Source organism: Anabas testudineus, chromosome 9 (assembly GCF_900324465.2).
Source record: "Anabas testudineus chromosome 9, fAnaTes1.2, whole genome shotgun sequence".
Lineage (NCBI taxonomy): Eukaryota > Metazoa > Chordata > Actinopteri > Anabantiformes > Anabantidae > Anabas > Anabas testudineus.
This window is the reverse complement of record NC_046618.1, coordinates 24,158,620-24,179,878: the sequence shown is the minus strand read 5'-3', so window position 1 is coordinate 24,179,878 and position 21,259 is coordinate 24,158,620. Positions and strand designations below refer to the sequence as shown.

Sequence of the window (21,259 nt, the reverse complement as noted above, 5' to 3'; positions counted from 1 at the left end):
TTATTAAATAATGGGGACTAAAAATATAAAACAGAGATTAAAAATTAATTCAATAGAATAGCAGTTAAAAAATACAGAGATAGCTTAAAAATGCAAAAGGTTTTTGAAACTAAGGAAATTCTTATAAACTAGTTTTCTGTTGTTGATTTGAGATTTTTGTCTAAAATTAAAAAAATACATTAATATTAGCCTACTTTCATTCATTTTTAGACATATCGATCAAAATAGGTCTAAATTCTAATACATTTTATTCTATTATAAGATTAATGCTGTTGTCTTTTATACATTTTTTATGGATTCATAGACTTTATATTGGATTTTGGTTCAATGTCTTTGAGTTATTTATATTCACACAAATACATTTATTGTTATGTTTTATTATAATTATTTCTTTACATGTGATTTGCCCTCAGTTGGAAAATAACTCCAAACATTATTTGCATCTTTTTCTATTTCCAATGGAATATTTTCCTCCATGAGCTGCGCCGCGGAATCTGCGGCAGAGTGAGTGCTCCTCTTGCGCTGCTCTGCGGCTCCCACCGGGACTCCTGCTGGTCACATGACGGCGCTGGGTGAACCTCCTGACTCCCCGCTCCTCTCCTCCTCCTCCCGCCGCTGTCAGTCCGCTGTTTTCTCGCTGTCTGACGGTGTGTGCGTGTCCCAGCTAGCTGTTAGCTACCATCACAATCGGCGAACATGGCGGACACAGCCAGAGACCCTCCACCGCTGCACACCGACTTCCAGGAGCTGGAGGACGGGGAGGACCTGTTCCCGGAGCCGACCGCCACACAGGAGGTGAGGAGGTGGAGGTGGAGGTGGTGGAGGGAGGCCGAGGGGCGCTGTGGCAGGCAGGGCGTGATGCCTGCAGCTGACAACGGATGAAAACATAAGGGAGGGGGGGCAGGCAGGGAGGAGACCTTTAAAACCGTTAAATTTTGAATGGGGTTTGGTGCGTGGCCGTGTTCGTGTTATCCATCTTTGCACGGTCATCGTTCAGCTGAACGTGTGTAACAGTGACGGGGGCCTACAGCAGCCGAGGAGGGTCAAGTTTACAGGCAGCAAAACGCAAAGAGGTGCGTGCAGCTCGCTGTCAGGTGACAGTCACACAGGTGTGCGTGATGCGTTCAGGGCGGGCCGGTCAAACAAAGGAAACGCCTCAAAAGTCCAAATGTGTTAATGCGTCTGTAGCGTTTTGCAGTTTAACTGTTCGACAAGCAGTTGTACGTTTTATAGTTTTAAATTATGTTTTTAAATGACAAATATAAGTCAAATCACAGAAAGTAGTTTTACAATGAAAACGATTTGAATATCAGCGATAAAGTACTTTCTAATGTCATAATAATAAGTTTGCAGATAACACAACAAAATGCAGCTTCAGATTAAATCTCATACTTTAATACAACTGAACGTTACAGACTGATCAGAGTTTTCCTGGGTTGGATCAAGATTGTCCAGGTCGCGTCATCACCTTCTTTATAAAACACAAATCTGCACAACTGTTGAAGCGTTGCACAGATCATTGTGTGTGTGTGTGTGTGTGTGTGATGATCCAAACAGTTGATGTGTTTATTATGATGAATGTTGGATTCCCCCTGTAGCAGTTTCCTTGTCAGTCAGGTTTTACTTGTCATGTAAAAGCTGAAGCAAATAGAAAGACAGGATGCTGTTTCTCCCGTTTCCTCTTGGACATGAACGCAGCAGGACACATTTGTTGCTCTGGGAGGACGTTCTGCAGATACACACTCCCTGCTTTCACCAAAACCCAGAAATGCCTCCAGGTCAGAGTCCAGGGACGCTATAGGTCCAGAATTACTGTGTTCTGACTGGTCTGTGCAAATTGAAGTCATAGTTTGACGAGTTGTACGATTTAGGATTGACCGAAAGACATACAGATAGTTGTCGGTGATCTAATCAGTTCACTTTCTCCCAACAACACTGAAGCTGAAATTCACCATGGTCATATCTAATTGTCTGTGTCATCCAATAATAAAAGTTTCAAGCAGGCAGATAGAAAGGAAGAGGAGTGAGACGTCAGTCGGTGAAGAGGATCTCTGATTGACACTGTGAAACAGTTTCTTATTAAAAACGTTTCTTCTTCAACTGTGTCGTAAGTTTAGCTTAGAAAGCGATTCCTCTGCAACACACACACACACACACACACACACACACACACACACACCCCGCTTTTCTCTTTTTGCTACGTCAGCACTCTGGATTTCATTCCTGGTGATGATTGTCTTCTCTTCGATGACCTGTGTGTTTGTCATCCACTTCCCTTGCAGAATCAGCCTGGGTGTGTTTTCATGCTGCTTCACCAGCACCAATAAACAGGTGGATGTTTAACACACGGTCGTCGCACTTTAAGGTGGACTGGGATTACGTTGACACCTCGTGTTTCCTCCTTTAGTTTGTGAGTTTGCAGGAAAAGTGAAGCAGATTCACTGTTCACATGTTATTTCTCCAGTTGGAACAGTCTTCTCTAGTTCATCACATCAGAGATCTCAGTATTTAGGTATTAATAAAAAGCAGGAGATGTTATTTTCTGAACTTTAACTGGGACTTTTTGATGCTCAAATACAGTTTGACAGTAAATATTCAGGAGCTTTAACTAACTTCAGCGTGAGACTGAAGTGTTTTGGCTGAACATGCGATAATGGAACAAACAGGGATAATGAAGGTTATTTTCAGACGCGTGTCCTTGAAGACATTTCATGCTGTTGTCGGCCGTTTATGTGAAAAGAGCTGGATCGAAGCTCCTTTCTTACCTCGTCATAGCTGACGGATGACGGCACCAAGTGGGTGTTAATGTGGAAACAAATGGTGATTTCTGTTGGAAAAGTATGAAGCGTGGGGGTTTCCAACGATCATATGGGAACTAGTTCCCATATTGTTCAGGTTTGTTGGAGTCACTTTAGACTCTGACCAACATTATGACATGAACATTGACATTAACGTCAAATACTGATGTTATCATCAGTATGTGAAGTAGAATTTAGGATCTGATGAGGCTGAATCTTTATTTTTGTATCTATTGTATGTATATTTATTTATTGTTTTGTCTGAACTACCCTTGCTGCAGTGATGGAGACACTGACATCACTGTTGTCTGTGGTTATGGGTGCAGCACCTCACCACAAACTGCACCGTGGCCTCGCGTGCAGGTGAAGTCACAAAGGTGCAGCTGGGGATGCCGGTGTTTCCTCTCAGGGAGGGTGAAGGAGGTGTGGGGCGTCATCTGGGCGTCTCCGCTCACAACAAGGGCTCCACTGCTCGGAGATGTGCGTAACGTGTTTCAGTGTCAACAATCGAGGCTCAAAAATAAGACGAGGAAAACAGCCGCAGTCATTAAAAGACGTTTACAGCGACAGACATGTCACATGAGCCGACAACAAGCAGTTGTATTTTCATATCGTCTCTTATTTACTGCAGAAATATTGTGAAATATCAAATGAGTCTGTGTTCAGTGGGTCTGTTTCTTTATTCAGGATCCATTTGACTAAAACTAGTTGGACTGGATCTGTTACGCGTCAGGTTGTTGTGGATTCTTATCAAGTTTCATGTCTTAACGTTGTTGAGTGTAAAACAGCTGCGTTTGTGTGTGTGTGTGTGTGTGTGTGTGTGTGGTATTTCCTCTGACCTCTCGCTGTGTGTTTGCTGAGTAAGGAGGGAGGAAGCTCCTTGTTATCATCACTCATTTCCTCTTCTCTTCCCCGACGCGCTCTCTGTTCCATCCTCCTCTCTTTCTGTCCTCTCAGCTAAAACGTCTCCGTCTTCGTTTCCTGCATTTTATCTGTTCAGGTGTGTTTTTTTTTATTAGCAGGTGACTTTTTTAGGTTTGAGGTTTTGGAATCTGACCACAACTGGTGAAATATCTGTCTCAGCAAACATTGTCAACACACTGAATCAGTTTGTCAGAGCTGAAAACATGTTTTCATCTTTTCACTGTGTCCTCAACATCACCGACAAACGCGCTCTGCTCTTATTTTGGTAGATGCCAAAGGCACCAATCAGCCAGTGTACGTCGTGTCCAGATCGCTGTGCTGTATTAGATTTTAACCAATCCTCTTAACCTCACAGGGTGTTTGATGGGCCCAGATTAAAACCAGGTTCAGGCCTGGCTGTCCCTCAGTGTCCTTACAACTGTAGGCAGTTACAACTGTGCATACGCGTGCATGTGTGCGTGCATGTGGTGAAGTTGCGACACACCCTGCACATGTGACTCAGTAACTGTCGTCTGCTCCTGCACATGTGCAGCAGCGACTCGGTTTAGTTCAGTTTGAACGACTGGTGAAGTGTTTGCATCCGTCCTGAAGTTTGAATCCCTGTAAAGAAAAAATGTGTCAAAACAGAAACCTGCAAAAAACAAACAATAAAAACACATCAGCAGTTCGAACTAAACTGTTTATTAACACAGAAGAGGATGATGTAGATGTTATTACAACACGTAGGTAATCGTGTTATTTCTATGGAACAATGTTGGATTTTTCACTGTACCAATGAATTTATGACTTTATCCACTTTTGTCCATCGTGATCATTAAACAGTAAACAATGGGAGAATCATTAATGTTTAAAATGAGTTGGTTCTCAGCATATTTTGCCGTTTTTGTGAACCATTAAGAGACGGATGTGCCGGCCCGGTTCTGATCAGTAATATCAGGTGTGTGGGTCGTGGTTAATCCTTAACTTGTTGGTGAGGGTTTTATTACACTGCACTTACATTTGTGTAAAGAAGATCGACAGTGAGGGGTCAAAATGACACCGGGCCGCGTGATTCACATGAGCCTCCAGTTGTTCCAAGAAGGTGATTTGAGATTTTCCACAGAACAAATCTGGATCAAGAATCTGAGAGTTTTCTGGCAGAAGATTCATGAACACGCTAACACACGTTCACCAGCTTAATCACCAGTGTCCTGCAGATGCTGTAATCCCGGCGGCTTTCAAATTGCTACCTTTGGAAAAATGTGTCAAACACTTAGTTCAGTGTTAAACTTCTGTTAGTTCCCAGGGTCAGTGAAGGTGTCATCGCACTTCTCTAAATCCACTCTGCTCTAGATCAATTTAACCAACAAGCTTTTGATTCACTTTCTGTTCCCAAGTTGATTTAGACTGGAGCAGAGCAGCGTGGGTACGAAGCCCTAAAACTCGAATTCACTAAGAGTTACTGAAAACTGAAACCAAGCTCTGCGTTATTAGAAAAACATGTCGGCGCTAGTTTAGTTAGAGTAAAAAAGCAGGATAGAAATGAAAAGCTGAGGCCGTCAGATTAAGAATACTGTAGTTGAAACCACTCAAAGAGTAGATTTCAGTTTCCCTTCATTGGAACAGAAACACACAGACTCCCTGCTGACGCTTTACTTCTTCAGTTTGTAGTCACTGATCCCACTGAACCTCCTCTGATGTAATGTGGTGTTACTAACTCCTCACTGATGTTGAAGTGAGAGGCGCTTCTGCTTCTCTGGAAGCAGCAGAAGCTGCTGATCGATCAGCGTTCGTGCAGCAGCTGGTCGTTTCCTGGCTGGCAGGCAGGAAGCTCTGAGGTTCAGCAGAATGGATGACACACTCTGCTGGAAGCTCTGTGCTCGTTTTCTTCTTCTGTGGAATATGTCGAGTCTGCACAGCGACGGCACAGATGTGGCTCCTGCTCTGCTTCCACATCCTCCCCCTCGCTGCTGGAACAAGCTGCAGGTTGAGAGACTGTGACGTGGACTCCTGCGCTCGGGTTTCTGTGGAGGTGGTAGAAATGCTCCACACAGCAGATGTGGGGTGGACGACCATACAAATCATTATACACCTTTCTTCTGACTAATGATCATAACAGTGACAGTAAATGTTCACAATCAGTCAAATGTTAACATATGATTCTGGATTCATGCATGAACTCATCAGAATATGAGTCACTGATTGGCAGAGTAATTCAGTGTGTGTGTGTGTGTGTGTGTGTGTGTGTGTGTGTGTACAGTCAGGACCTGCCAGTCTACCAGCTGAAGACATCAGCACCAACTCTAATGGACCCAAACAAGATTCTCTGTTTGATGACGACCCTGAGGACCTGTTTGCAGGTAAACAATCTGTCACACACAGCTAGTAAACACAAACAACATCCAAGTCCAACTTATAATTCCAAGTTGGACATATTGGGAGACTGAAAAAACTACAAACAAGTTAATGAACTGTTGCTAGATTCACACAGCTGTCGATGACATCACAGCTGAACCAAACACTAATAAAACACTAATAAATAGTTTCAGCTCTTTTATAGGAGCCACATCCTGTTTGTCTGTAACTAGTTTCACTTTCAGGGGTTCCACAGGTCCTTAAAAAATAACTTTAAGGTCTTAAAAACTTTCAAAAGTCTTAAATATGATGATTGAAGTTGGTCATATTAACGTCAAGTTGATGTTACTTAACTTTGAATTAATTTAGTCCTGCTTTTAATTTTTGTTTTGAGGTAAATACTTACTGTCTGTAAACTATTAGCTCCTATAACAAGGCCTTTCAGGGGAAACTACAAACACTAAGTGTCCTTCATAGTGTTTCTGAAGTTCTTTTAATGCTGCACCAGTGCATTAAAAAGTTCAGTGCAGAAGACAATAAAAGGTTTCAAACTGTCCTTCAGTCGCAGCCTTTTTATTAGATTTATATCAGTTATTATTATTAATATTGATATTTTCATTCCTTTCCTGTGGGTCGTTCCTCTTTTAGTTACTTTCTCTCTGTGTTTGTGTTGTAGAGGCCACAGAGGAGGTTTCGCTGGACAGTCCAGAGAGAGACGTCCTGCTGTCTGATGGGCCGTCACCCGCCATCACCCCCATCACTCCTCCCACCTCCGTCATCACCCCTCACATCGGCCACGACGACATGTTCACACACTCCTCCTTCGACGAGGTGACGGCCGTCACACACACACAGCTTTAATTGAACCAGAGGAGACTTTTAGCTCATTTGAATCTGATCCTTTAAGAACATTTTAGCAGTTTTAATGGCAGTTTTAAGAATTGGTAATATCTGATTTCTTCATTCTTCGTCTGCTCCACTCTGATGTTTGCTCAGGAGACAGAATTTAAACCTGAGGTTTTAACTATTATTGAATCCTAATATAAGATCCAGTGTGATCAGACTTTTCCTGAAGAGATATTCACATATATTCATTATATAATCTACATATAAAGAGCGAAGCATCCTGTAAAGGGACCGTGTACTTCTTTATCTTTCTCTGAAGCCTTCCTTAAATCCTCCTGTCAACATGCTGTTAGTTCAGAAACCTCCTGTAAGAATAGTCTGGAAAAAGTCTCCAAACCTGAAACATTGGAAAACATGCAGTGACCCTTTTCAGAAAGACTCTGTCCCTGTTTTAGATCGAGGAGGAGGACGGCGGCGATTCATTCGACATAAACATCTCGGTGTCTGACCCTGAGAAAGTTGGTGAGTGTGTGCTGATTTCACAACCCTGTGGTCCTGGAATATCCTGGAAAAAAAAGAAGAGAGATGTACTGACAGAGTCCATGTGATATAAGAAAAGCTGTTTTCCTGGAGAGTAAACATGTTGTAGTGAGATTTTACATCAGCCTTTCTCTCGTCGTGCTGTCAGCACAAACTCTGAGGGAGATGAAGTAAATTGCAGAGTAGACACAGACAGAAGCCAACAGTCTGCTCAGTCACACCGTTAGTCATCATGCTGCCAAATGACTGAGCTCATGCCGTGTTGATGGAACGCCTGAGCTCTGCAGCAGCCTTGCTACTGCCCCCTAGAGGCTCCAATTTGTCTGTACAGCCACAAAATGTGGATAGAGTAAACAACACGGGTGAATTTGTGGGTTGAGGTTTGTTCTGGCATCAGGAGTAAAATGAAATGTTCCATACGCAGTGAAGCAGCTAAAAGAGATTCGGCAACTTTGAGAATATTTGTGTGTTTGGACTATTAATAGCATTAAAAACGTGCGTGTGTATGTGTGTAAACACTGTGTGGGTGTGTTCCAGGTGATGGGATGAACGCGTACATGGCCTACAAAGTGACGACCAAGGTGAGATTTTATTGTCTTTGTGCACATGTAAATATAAACAAATTTTTCATTCAGAAGGAAACAAAGTACAATCAACATATCCTATATGTAAAAGCACAAGAGAATTAAATGGATAAATAACTGAAGCACCAAAAGTAAAAATACTCTTTCTGCAGAATACTTCCTTTTATATTCAGTGAATATATTTATTTATAATAACTTGATGCATTATTGTGTGTTTTCATACTATTTCAATGTAATAATTATAAGTTGAAGTACTTTACACGCTGCTTAGAATCCTGTTAACCAGGGAATTATTAGAGTTGTGCTGTATTTTGTGTTTTTAATCATTGTCTGATATGCCCTTTAATATGAACTGTCTCTCTCTCTTTCTCTCTGTGTCTCCTCTGTGTCTCTCGCCCAGACCACCATGTCTCTGTTTAAGAGGAGCGAGTTCATAGTAAAACGGCGTTTCAGTGATTTCCTTGGTCTACACAGTAAACTGGCCTCTAAGTACCTGCACATAGGCTACATCGTCCCGCCAGCTCCAGAGAAAAGCATTGTGGGTAAGTACCTGTTTGACTTTTAACTGTTCCCAAAATGTGGTCTGATGGTCTGTAAACGTTCCCTCTAGAACGTTGAAGGAACAGAAATGTAAGGATGGTACAGCCTGCGTCAGACCTGCTCTGCATGTTGATGTTAATTAGTCGTCTTCATCCTGTGCGTTGAGTCAATGAGTCTCTCTGCGTCTGCAGGGATGACCAAGGTGAAGGTGGGGAAGGAGGATCAGTCGTCCAACGAGTTTGTGGAGAAGAGGAGGTCGGCACTGGAGAGGTACGACCGTGAATGCACCGTATAACTCTATCCTTTGTGATGCATTCAAAGAAACTCTGACACCTGAGTTATTTGTTAAATTTCTTTTGTTTTCAGAGGAGAGGAGTTTTTGTGTGTTTACTTTTCCGTGTAGCTGCAGTTAAATTATCTCATTCACGTTTTTTCTTATTCTGTTATGTTAGTACTATAATAAAAAAATGATATAATAATAATAATATAATAATAAAATCTGCTCACCACACGATAATAACACAGCTAATAACGAATGAAGCTGATTAAACGACCGTCTGTTTTACTGTATTTACGTCTGCGTGTGTTCAGTCGTGATAAGGAGCAAACAGGTCTGAGGCCGAAAGGTTAAACCACAAATATTAGATCCATCATTATCACAGCACACATGTTCTCGTGTGTGTGTCGAATTCTGAACAGCGGCGAGGGTGGGGGGGGTAGTGGTGGGCGGGGCTGACATTCTGCTGCCCTTTTCCTGATGGTGTTTGATTGACAGGAAGGTCAGCCAGTGACAGCTGATGGAGCTCAGAGCTGCAGAACTCCACACTGATGGGCACACACACACACACACACACACACGCACACACACACACACACACCTGATAAAGTGTCCGAATAAGAATATTTATCTTATTTATGATGATTTAAAGTTAATTGCCAAACAGCAACACAGCAGAGTATTAATAGCCTGAATATTAACACAAGAAAGTTATTATAAATATTAACTATATATAATAATATAATATATAATTATATATTATGTTTTTAAAGTTTAAGATAAAATTCAAACCAAAATTCTGTTTTTTAATATTGTACCTAGAAAATTAGTTACATGCAAATTGTCTTATTTTAATAACTACATTTTTCCAGATGTGACTATGTTCAGATGTTGAACATAGTCACATGTTGTAAAACTGTAAAAGCAGTTTGTTTCACACAGCAACCAACAAGCACGAGGACTTAACAATAAGAGATTACACTGGAACTAAAAGCATCTTATCAGTTGATGTTTCTGCTTCTGTTTCAGATACTTGATGAGAACAGTGAAGCACCCGGTGCTGCTGAAGGATCCTGATGTCCTGCAGTTTCTGGAGAGCTCAGACGTGAGTAACAAAACGTCACCTATTTGAAAAATGTTAAACACACCAGCATCGTCATTTTATATCAAACCTGTTAATCTCCGTGCAGACGTTCTTACATCCTGCTGCCAGTTGAATTTAATAAGTAGCAAACGTAGGTGAAGCTGTTAACGGTGAACTGAAGTCAGTGTTAGAAACTTGTTCTGCTTTAGTGCTTCACTGCAGAAAATCAACAAAACATGTAAACTGCAGTTTGACTCTGTCACTGACGACTCTACTGATCTCTGTGATTCATAAAACAAATAGAAAACCTGGTATTTCCAGTCAGAGTTCATGATCGGAGACTGCATTACCCGTGTGTACGGACTGTCCTGTGAACTGGGACATGGAGCAGACACTCTGCTGTCCTGTCTCCAAGTGGTTTCTCCTCTTGAGTTAAGAAGTTGAAGGGACACACACTTATCTGCCTTCTCAGTTTGTGTTTGGCGTGGACGCAGCGTCTCTGTTTACAGAAGGTGAAGCCGCAGGAGTCTAGTGAACATTGCGCAGATCGCCTTTTACCTGCCAGGCAGCGAATACTGTGCCGGTGAACAGCTGTCAGCAAATATTAGGCTAATGTCAGGAAACACAAACGGACTCTAATGAATCAATGCCTTTTATTATCAGAAGTAATTTCTATTTTAGTTCATAAACACTGTGTGGTAATAAGTGTTAGAAAAGAAAGTCAGAAGGAGGAACAGCATAAACTGCAGCTGTGCAAACTGAAACGGCTGTAATGGACAGATGTGTTTACCTGGGCTCTACACGATAATGTCAAGTGGTTTGATCCTGAAGTGTATGAGACGCTTGCGTTGCAGCAGAGGTGGAACGTTGAGGAACGTATGATCCTCTGTGGATATCAACCACTTCCACTTCACCTCTGTTTTTCAGCAAAACACCAAAACTGACAAACCCAAAATAAAATAGCTGAAGCTCCTGAACCACATTGATACATCTGATCTGATAGAAAACCTCTAAAGGTTCAGTAAGAAACACCAGGTACAGCAAAAACAGAGCAGCAGATCCTTGAATCCATGAACCACATGTGTCCAAAGGGTTTGAAACACCAAGGTGAGAACAGCAGAGACGAGAGGTCGACTGCGTCCATGCAGGGTTTAATATGTCGTGACATGTCAGACAGTGCCAAAACTAATAGCATGTTTCATTCAGCTTTCGAAAAGGCAAAAAACTCAGTCTCAGTTTTCTAGTCTCTTTGTTTTTTTCCACCAAGCAGCGAAACGTCCCGTCGAGGTCAAACCATCGAGTCTCCACCTGCGAGCTGAACCTCTAAAAACTGCCTCAGGGTTTAAGGGCCTGCGGCGTTTCCTGTTTCCGTTCCTTATTGTCCACTCCCACTAAATCCTCGGTAACATTTCGTTCTGTCACCTCAAACCTCCCCCCCCTCTCTGCCACCCTCTTTACCGTTAGTGGGATTGCGTTGTGAAGGAGCCGCCAGTCGTTGGGTCCAGAATAAATGGCCCCATGTCACCGATTTAACAGATGAATTGCTCGGACGCTTGACCGAGCGTGTCGGTCCGTCCGGCCCACTTAATGAAACACAACCAGAGGAGGGGGACCGAGCAGTTGTGGGGGACAAATGGGACCGAGCTGCAATTGAAAGCTATTTTTACCCCCCCCCCCCCACACCTCCACTCATTTACCCTTGTCCCTCCATCAGCTGGGACCCTGGGGACAGATCTGTCCCCTGGCTGCTGCTGCTCTTGTTAAATGAGATTAGAGAGGAAGAGAAAGGAGGGAGGCGAATCGGAATAAAACCTCGGATGTCCAGGAAAAAAGTAAACTTTTCCAAAATGAAGAAAAATGAGGCTGTTTTCAGACGGACGTGAGAGGTCCTGAGTCGGTTTTTAAGGTTGTTAAAGTTGCTCGGCACATAAAGCAGCTGCATTAAATCTGATTGGAGCTAAAACAAGGTGGACATTACAATCAGAGAGGAGGAACGAGAAGAGGGAACAACAGAGCAGGAGCGAGAGACTCGGCAGCAGCCAGCAGAAGAGTAAAAATCACAGGAAAGAAGACGAATTGTTTAGGGAAAGAAGAAAAATGATCCAACAACCGAGCAAGAAAAGAAAGGCAGTAAAAGTTTGAAATGAGAGGGCGAGAGTTAGATGGAGGAGAAACAAATATGGAGATAACAAGAAAATAAGAATTTATGTGAATATTGTATTAGAACTTGACTTCCTGCAGTTTCAAATTAAAAGTCTGCCAGAAACTGAGTGGAAATAATTACTGCATGAAAGCAGGAGCACGACTCTGTCATCGTCGTAAATTAGTGACGAGGAAATGGACAGTTCAATGGGAAACATGAAGTTTGCTGGAGCTAAAAGAATTCTACTGTAAAAAAGCCTGCGTGTTTCTCAACCCTGTTTGTTTGTTTGTTTGTTTGTTTGTTTGTTTGTTTGTTTGTTTGTTTGTTTGTCTGTCGTCCAGTTGCCGCGGGCGGTCAGCACTCAGGCTCTGAGCAGCGCCGGACTTCTCCGAATGGTCAACAAGGCCGCGGACGCCGTCAACAAGATGACCATCAAGATGAACGAGTCAGACGCGGTGAGTGAAGAAGAGAATAAGGAGAAATAAGAAAATTAAAGGGTGAAGGAAAGGAAATGAAAATAGAAAAGAAGATAGAGACAAGGAAAGGAGGAAAAGAAGGAGGGAGGAGACAGGAAGCTTATGTAAGGATGTAGGAAGAAAGGACTTCCTGACATAAGAAATGATTTATGTAGTTTTAAAGAACCTTTGAAGGAAACCTGACCTGTGTGTGTGTGTGTGTGTGTGTGTGTGTGTGTGTGTCTCAGTGGTTCGAGGAGAAGCAGCAACATTTTGAGAATCTTGATGTTCAGCTGAGGAAACTTCACGCCAGCGTGGAGTCACTGGTCTGTCACAGGAAAGGTACGATGTGTGTGTGTGTGTGTGTGTGTGTGTGTGTGTGTTTCAGATCAGATTTGGTTCATACATGTTTTAAATATTTATTTTTACGTGTACAGTAGTGTTGTAACATTTATTTCTTAGTTTTGCCTTCTTGCCGCTTCCTGGTTCCTGCAGATAATTAAAAACTTTAATAATCAAAAGGTAGAAGTTGGAATTATTGTCAGATCTTTACTTTTATTGATTTTCTCTTTTCCACTCTGCCGTGTTTTTAGTTAAATAGCTCAGACACACAGCAGCAGGTGGAGCTACAGTCTAGGGAGTGACAACCTCACTGGGTTTAGTGGTGAATGTTTTCATTTATACAGCATATACGACATGTCCGATCAGATTCCTGCTGAGCTGAATGTGACAAATCGTGACTTTAAAGTGAAAACAGCAGATCTTGATTTGAAGCTGCTGGACACACAAAAAAGAAATCTGTGTTTTTGACACAGAGATGTATTTATGGTTCTTACTGTGGTTGTGAGCTTCTCTCGTCTTCTCCTCCTCAGAGCTGTCGGTGAACACGGCACAGTTCGCCAAGTCTGCCGCCATGTTGGGGAACAGCGAGGACCACACAGCACTGTCACGAGCTCTGTCCCAGCTCGCCGAGGTGGAGGAGAAGATCGACCAGCTGCACCAGGACCAGGCCAACGCAGACTTCTACCTCTTCTCTGAGTTACTGGGAGACTACGTCCGCCTCATCACCGCCGTCAAGGTACGACCTGCTGCTGGTTTCTACTTCACTCTGTTGAACACAAAGCTCACAGGACTCAATGTGAAAGATCACAGATTGATGATTAGAAAGTATATTGTACAGAGGCCTCATTTCTTTCTGCAGCTGTTTATCACTTATTATTAGTTTTTGGAGTCTTAGTGTGTATTAAACTGTGTGTGTGTGTGTGTGTATGTGTGTTCAGGGGGTGTTTGACCACCGTATGAAGACGTGGCAGAAGTGGCAGGACGCTCAGATGCTACTGCAGAAGAAACGAGAAGCTGAAGCCAAACTGCAGTTCACCAACAAACCAGACAAACTTCAGCAGGCCAAAGACGAGATCAAAGAGGTGAGAGGGAGGAAAGAAAAAGACAGAGAGACAAAAAAATTAAAATAAAAGAAAGATACGAAACATTCAGGAAGCCGGAGCAGCTACATCTGCAGTCTAGCTTCAGCTTTTCTAACATCAATGAGATAAACCAATACGGGTTTTACAGTTGAAAGCTAAACGTGCGATGCACCGCTCCACATAGAGAGTTCACCATCTCCAACTTAAAAGGTTAGGATCAAAATGAGATTTAGAATCTAAACTAAACCCACTCCGACTTAGTTGCAGAAACGTGGTAACTGCTGGTTAAATCTAACTTGTCATAAACACAACAGATCAAAATCTAGTTTTACTTAATCGGGCTCGGATGTTGCTCGTAGAGATCTCTCTCTTCTCTCTCCGGCTGTTGATGTGTCAGATAAAACAACAACACCTTCACAGTTCAGTCATGTGAAAACCTTTTTCCGTATATAAATGTTGTTTTCCCCCAGTCGGCAGACTTCACATGAGCTCACAGAACGACAAACAAGAGCAGGAGAGAGCAGAAAAGTACTTTATTAGAGCGTCTGTTGAAGCTGTCACCACACAAATTCATGGTCGGCTCTGTCTGTCAGGATGCGCACACACAGCCGGCGTGGTCGGGGGTCTGCGTGTTAGAGCGGAGGAGCTGTCAGATGAGGGGTTTTGGGGAGGAGAACGGGGGAGTTTTAGGGGGAGGCTGTCAGAAGCTGCAGACGAGGACAGATCGCAGTAGAGTTACAACCAACATTTATTTGGAGCCGACGAGAGTTTTGCCGCCTGTCAGGACTTCGAGGGTTTCGGTTCACTCCTTGACAACAAAAAAAGAGTTTTACTTCACGCTGCTGCTGGAAAACCTGCGACTACAAACACCAGGAAGGTGCTCGAGATCGGACCTCTTCATACCAACAGAGTGTAGGTACATCGTTCATAATGTGAAGGAAATGAGTGATTTTAAAGGTTTAGTGTCGTTGGCATTAAAGAAAGTGAGACATGGAACTATCCATCTTCTTCTGCATTTTCCTGCTGCCATAGTTTTCATTTTTATTTTGCTCTGCTGTCATCCAACACCCTAAAAAACAGAAACGACCGTGTCCAGATGAGAATGAGGTTGCTTCAGTGTCATTAGTGCATCACCTGGTATGAATCCACACTTTAATCATACAGAACCTGTGTGGGGTTAGAGTGTATCCCACAATCCATCACAGTCTTCTTTCTGCATCTCTAAGCTTTTAAAGCAAGAAACTCTCAAAGGAGCACTATGACATGCAGCTTCCTGCAAGGAGCTGTACAAAGGCAGCTGAAGAAGGTGGTCAGCTACAGTCCAAACACCCTCCTGTAACGTAGTTAAACAATCTGACGTTTTGTCAGATTCACATTATATAAATTGCAGGTTTCCGAGAGGTGACGCTTTTGGAGTTAAAATGATAAACTTTTACTTAAATAAAGTATTTTTTGTGTATTTTTGGCCACATTAGTTAAATAATTATATATATATATATATTATTATTATTATCATAATATAAAATCAGTGTGACTGCAAACACTCATTATTAGCTTCACCTGTGGCCACAGTTCTGCATCAAATCCATATCATCTGTGAGTTTGTCTCAGCTGATGCTTCCTCTGTCAGTGAGATAATTCACCTACACTGCCCCCTGTGGGCACCAAACAGAAACAACAGCCAGAGATTGAAACACACTGCTGCTGTGAATCAGACTGTTTCCTCCAAAGCACATGGTTATTTTATTACTGGATTTAAATTTAACAGTTATTGACCAGGAAAAGTAAAGAATTGACCGGACAGTTCAGCAGCTTCTGTAATGTGAGGCTTTGATGTTTTCTCTGTGTAATGTATGAAATGGGAAATGTGTGTGTGGCTGAGGAGCTTTAACACTTCGCTGTTAGTCGAACGAAATGTGCTGCTTCAGCACGAGCTACGTCCTGGTTTAACTCACGATGACTGTTACTGTTCATTTATTTAACATTTACCTATTGTCTACATCCTCAAAACGGCTTTAACCAGTGACCACAGCAGGAATACGAAGGTGCAGTTCTTAAAGAAGTAATTAGAAGTAGAAGTAGTTATTATTATTATTATTATTATTATTATTATTATTATTATTATTATTATTATTATTATTATTATTATTAGAAGTAATTGCAGAACATAACCAAATTTCGTTTTTTTCCATATTTATGTTTTGTCCCACTGAAACACTGGTGAACAATTTGGACCTCGTCAGGCTCTTTCCTTCCTGCTTCCAGTCTATAGGCTAATCCAGCCTACACTATTACACTCTGGAAACTAATCTGTGTTTATCCTCTTCAACTGAAAATTTACAAGGATGTAGCATCAATAAAATAATACAAGATAAGTTTAACATCTTTACCACTTGCTGCTACAATCACCGACCTTTTGAAACCTCATCTCTTTAGTGGCTTTATAAAGAGCAAAGTCCTCTATCCTACATGAAAGTTAAGTCCTAAATAAATGAACGATTCCTGTATTTTTTCTGACGATCGCAGTGTTTCAGGAGCGATTTTCTTTCCTTTCAGTGGTTTTGTTTTTCCTCTGTGTTTGCTCATGTCTCTGGATCTTCCTCTATGATTTTGGAAGCTCTGAAAGTTTTTTCCAGCCTCTTAAATTTTGTTGCATTTTCCCTGCCATGCCTTCCTGCAACCAGGAGATTGAGGAGGTAGGACCTGCCCCTTGTGTCTGTCCGTCCGTCCGTCTGCAGCTCTGTGTCCACCTGCTCACCTCACACCTTTTATTTGCCTCATCGCACCACTGTATCCTCATGTTCATCACTATTTAGTTGAGTTGTTTAGTTAAAACTACCATGACAATATGTTTTCTTTGGTTGTTTTCAGTGTTGTGTTGCATTCCTGCTGCCAAACCATTCAGAGTCACATGAATTAGTTTGTCAGTGTCGATCAGATTCTCCTACATTTGCATTTGAGGATAAATTTCTTAGATCCATAGAGTTTTTATTTTTTATTTTTAGAGCAAAAAAGCTCGAAACCTCAGAAAACTGACAAACCCTTTCATGTGACAACTTAGATCATGTAGTCTAAGTGTTTACAACCCTATATAATGAAGCTAATATATTTCTATTATTATTTCAGGCTGATAAAGAAGATTTAACTGTTACTTTATTAAATATTACTTAATAATATTAACTTCAATTAACTTCAATCTTAACTATAAGTGTCTCATTACAGAGATAAATGCAAAATATAATAGTAATTAGTTGGAATTTAGTGACAGAATAAAAGCACACATTGTCAATTTATTAGTTATTTCATTCACTCAACTGGAAACTTCTTGACTGACACCGAAATCCTGATTCTTTTAGATTCCAACCTTTAAAATTACCTGAATGACCCTCACTCTTCTGCATGTGCGCAAGTTAGCATCTACACTTGAGCCTTTCATAGATGAATGCGGATAAAATGAATAAACCAGTCTCCATAGACTTAACACTGCTGTAACGTCACAAAGACAAAAGTTCCTTTTTGCAGGTATAAGACGTCCGTGAACTAAAGATACTTCGTAGAGTAAAAATCAACCATTGTAGCTTCAGGTGTCCTGTCAACCATTTCACAGATCTTTTTGTTACTGTTGTAGTTTATAGAAAAAAAGCTGTTGGGGCCACAGGGGTCATTTTTTGTTGCAGTTTTGCAAGAGGCCACTTAAAAACATTTGGCTGACGGAGTAAGAGGCAGCGGCGTATTCAGCTCTCTTCATACATCCACGGCCCCGACCCTCACACGCTGGGGTGGTAACGTTGTGAATTCTGGCCAATAAAGTAAAAAGAAATAGTAGTAGTAAAATAGTATTAGTAAAAATGTTTGTGCTGCTAAACTCCTAAACTTGATATCAGTGTTAGTGTTAGTCCAACAGTCTAATTATGGTGTTTAGGTTTAAGGTAAACTAGGATATTCAGATGTAAATGATAGAAGTTGTCTTTCTTTGTGTGTGTTTCAGCTGGAGATGAAAGTCCAGCAGGGAGAGAGAGACTTTGAACAAATCTCTAAAACCATCCGCAAAGAAGTCAGCAGGTTTGAGGTGAGAGGATCTGATGGATGGGAGAGGAGGAACAAGTGGATGTCTTTTAAATTAGCGTCTTTACTGTCATTGTGTAATACAATGAAACTTGTTGTTTGAAAGCCATGAGGATGATGGATCATTCATGTCATCTACTAATGTGATTTGTTAATTAAATGTCATTTTTTACAGAAAGAGCGAGTGAAGGACTTTAAAACGATCATTATCAAATACCTGGAGTCGCTGGTTCAGACACAACAGCAGGTAAAAAGACATTGATTATCATCCTATATAAAATAATCTAGTTAGAGACATTTACAACAGTTTAGCCTGTTTAGCATTAGCTTGAAACTGGCTGCCAATGTTAAAATCTTGGTACATTATTGGAAATTGAATAATGTTTCTTTTCTTCTGCAGCTGATCAAATACTGGGACGCCTTCTTACCTGAGGCTAAGGCCATCTCATAGAGTCCACATAGTACGTACACAACAGACAGTCCTGACTTGCTCCAGTCAAACTACACTACCCATAAGGCACCTGTCGTCCTGGGTCTCCCACCTTGTCCTGTTTATTCCCAGAGAAGAAGAAGAAGTGTGGCAGTGAATCAGCTTAAAGTGACTTTTCTGCAGTTCATTTTTATTTCTTTTTTCTGCTGCGTTTATGTCCATATTTAATCAGTAGATTATCAAGTGCATCTCGCTCTCTAGATTATTTTCTTCTCAGAGTTACCAGATTTCACTGAAAAAAACCTAAAAAAACCTTTGAGTGTTTACATATGAGGCTGATAATCCTCTGACACGAACACAGCATAAGTTAGAGCCTTTGTTGTTGAATGTATGGAAGCACATTCCTGCCATAAAAACAAAAACATGAAAAGTGATAAACTATAAAAATAAAATATAGCATAAGAAACCTATCAAATCAGACAACTAAGTAAAGTGAGACAAGACCTTCATCAGAAAAAATTATACACCCCACCAGTTTCTCAGATTACAAATCTAGGTTCCTGTGAGGGCCATGAAAGAAATGCAGCTGTGGAGTAAAACTAAAAACAATATCAGTTGATCTTTGAATGTATTAAATATTAGTAGTTACTTTAAGCCCCCTATTTAGCATTTAAAGCAGTATATAAATGTCAAACATAGTTAATAACACACTGTAATGTAGATGTATGGCTTCATGTTAAAATTGTTGACAAAAGGTTGTATTAGTAAACAGTTTCAGATGTCCTTATAACAGCTTACAATTATAAACTGCGTTTTATTATAATGTTTTAATGTTTCAAACAATTTACTGAATACTTTTTATAAATGCTAAATAGGGAACTTGAAGTGCTATATATGTGCACGATAAATTTTATTTTCAATTCTAACTTGTTAATATTTCTACATTTTCGGCAAGAAAAGGCTTCCATACATTTCTCCCTAAATACTACATTACCCATAAGTCTCGGGGAAGGTTGGAGTCAAAGTTTTGAAGTCAGTTGTAGAATCTTCAGTACACATCTAATCCGGTAATTTCAGTTTTCTAATGACTTCTACAAACTTTTAATTTCACCAAACTGTTTCCTGCCCGGCAACTGATGATGATGATGTTGATATTCAGCAGTGGTCTCTGGGAAATGTAGTACACTTGTCTCCTGACAGTCGTTCTTTCATCTTTCACTGACTTTTTTCAGCTAAGTGAGAATGTGAAGCACGTCTCGGCTCTGTTAGCTGGTGAATTGTATTCACAAGTGACATTTTTACATTATGTGAACTTTCTGTTCTTTTTCTGAAATCTATGCAGCACAATCTGTTGTTTTCACTGCCGTACGCTAACCGTGTTCATAGCTGCACCAAGCATCAGTGGACAGAAGCTTTTTAAAAATATCTGTGGTTTCATTTCTGTGTGGAACGTGAGCTGTGAAACTGATCCGGAGTCAGTGATGAAGGACAACTGACTGCTTTATTTTGTGTCTTGTACTTCTGTCACCAGTTCAATCATCGCTTCCCTTCACACCTTTCAAAACAAGAGCCCTTATTTTTGTTGCTGTATGATCGCGAGTGAAGGCAACGTTTTCTGTTTCTGTCCCTTTGAGCCGATGAGCACAGAAACGGAAGAAACTCACTTTCTGGTTCAGTCCAAACTAAGAAAATGTTTGATTACAATACATAGTTAATTAGAATTGACTCTTTTTACTCTATGTATCCAAGTGAGGTGAACACTGCCTCCAGGTTCACTTTAATTACTACACATACCTGAGAAAGAATTCACAAAGCAACCTATGTTCATATAAATCAAGTCAAATTTAGACTCAAAATATAGACATTAAAAGGCAAATTTTTGTCCAAGCTCTGTAAAGGAAATCTTCAGTGTGTGAACAGAACCTTGGTGTTTTTCTTCCTCGTGTTCATTTTCTCAAAGAGGAAACTGATATTTTGAATTTTAGTTTAATAAATTAAGCGGGAAATGAAGAAATCACAGTTTGTTAGCATCCTAAATGTTTCCGCTCGTGGTGTTAACTCGCTGTTTTTGCTGCAGATGAAGGTCTTTTCCTGATGAGGGGAGTTAAAGTGAAGCTGAAGTCTGAACGCGTGTCCGTCCGGAGAGCAGCCTCAGACTGTGAGGATTATTTTTATCGGCTGTTTCTCTTCCCGTTGAGCCGAGTGAGGGCTGCAGTTAGACATACGTAACTGCTAATTTTACTGAATCTCTCCTTGATTTTATTTTTGTTGAATTCAAAGGCACATTTCATTATCAGAGTAAAATAATAAATCATGTTAAATCTATCAGAGAAACTACAAAGATGGAATTTTCCATCTCTTGTTAGATTATAGTTGATTTTAAAGTGGCTTTTTTTCAGTCCTCATCCACACCACCACTTCTCAGTCTGAGATCATATAACACTGTGTTGATTTCTACCTTTTTCTATTTTATTTCGTGTTTAATGCCACATGTTTTTGGTTCAGTTTGAAGAATTTTTTATTGATTCGTTTTTTTGTTTTTGCTTTTTTCACAGATGATGAAAATGCTTTATCTGAGCAGATTTTTAAAAAACTCTTATGGTTTTGATGTGATCGTGTGGCAGAGCAGATGTTTGATTACAATAAACGAATGTATCTCATCCACAGTTGGTCTGGATTTTAATTATTCAACTATTTTTATTTTATTTTATATTGTATATATATGGACCTAACCCTTTATAATACTCACTATTAACACACATTTTCATTGCGTATTCTCAGTTTTACTGTCACTTTCAATCCACCTATAGATTCA

General features: G+C 40.8%; 1 protein-coding gene across 2 annotated transcripts; it reads left to right on the top strand.

The window, feature by feature from the left end:
- Positions 1 to 536: 536 nt before the first annotated feature.
- Positions 537 to 21,110, top strand: snx2 (sorting nexin 2). 2 transcript variants are annotated; one of them, XM_026342860.2, is made up of 16 exons: positions 537 to 795; positions 5,962 to 6,061; positions 6,733 to 6,887; positions 7,358 to 7,424; positions 7,980 to 8,023; positions 8,427 to 8,568; positions 8,758 to 8,836; positions 9,873 to 9,948; positions 12,412 to 12,525; positions 12,774 to 12,867; positions 13,398 to 13,603; positions 13,806 to 13,949; positions 17,938 to 18,018; positions 18,190 to 18,261; positions 18,415 to 18,475; positions 20,522 to 21,110. In XM_026342860.2, the coding sequence occupies exons 1-15, from the start codon at positions 697 to 699 to the stop codon at positions 18,463 to 18,465; spliced, it is 1,524 nt and encodes a 507-aa protein (XP_026198645.1). In that variant the 5' UTR covers positions 537 to 696; the 3' UTR covers positions 18,466 to 18,475; positions 20,522 to 21,110. The 2 variants fall into 2 exon arrangements, with proteins under 2 accessions (XP_026198645.1, XP_026198644.1); XM_026342859.2 differs by lacking the exon at positions 20,522 to 21,110 and having other exon boundaries at positions 539 to 795; positions 18,415 to 18,629.
- Positions 21,111 to 21,259: the final 149 nt, after the last annotated feature.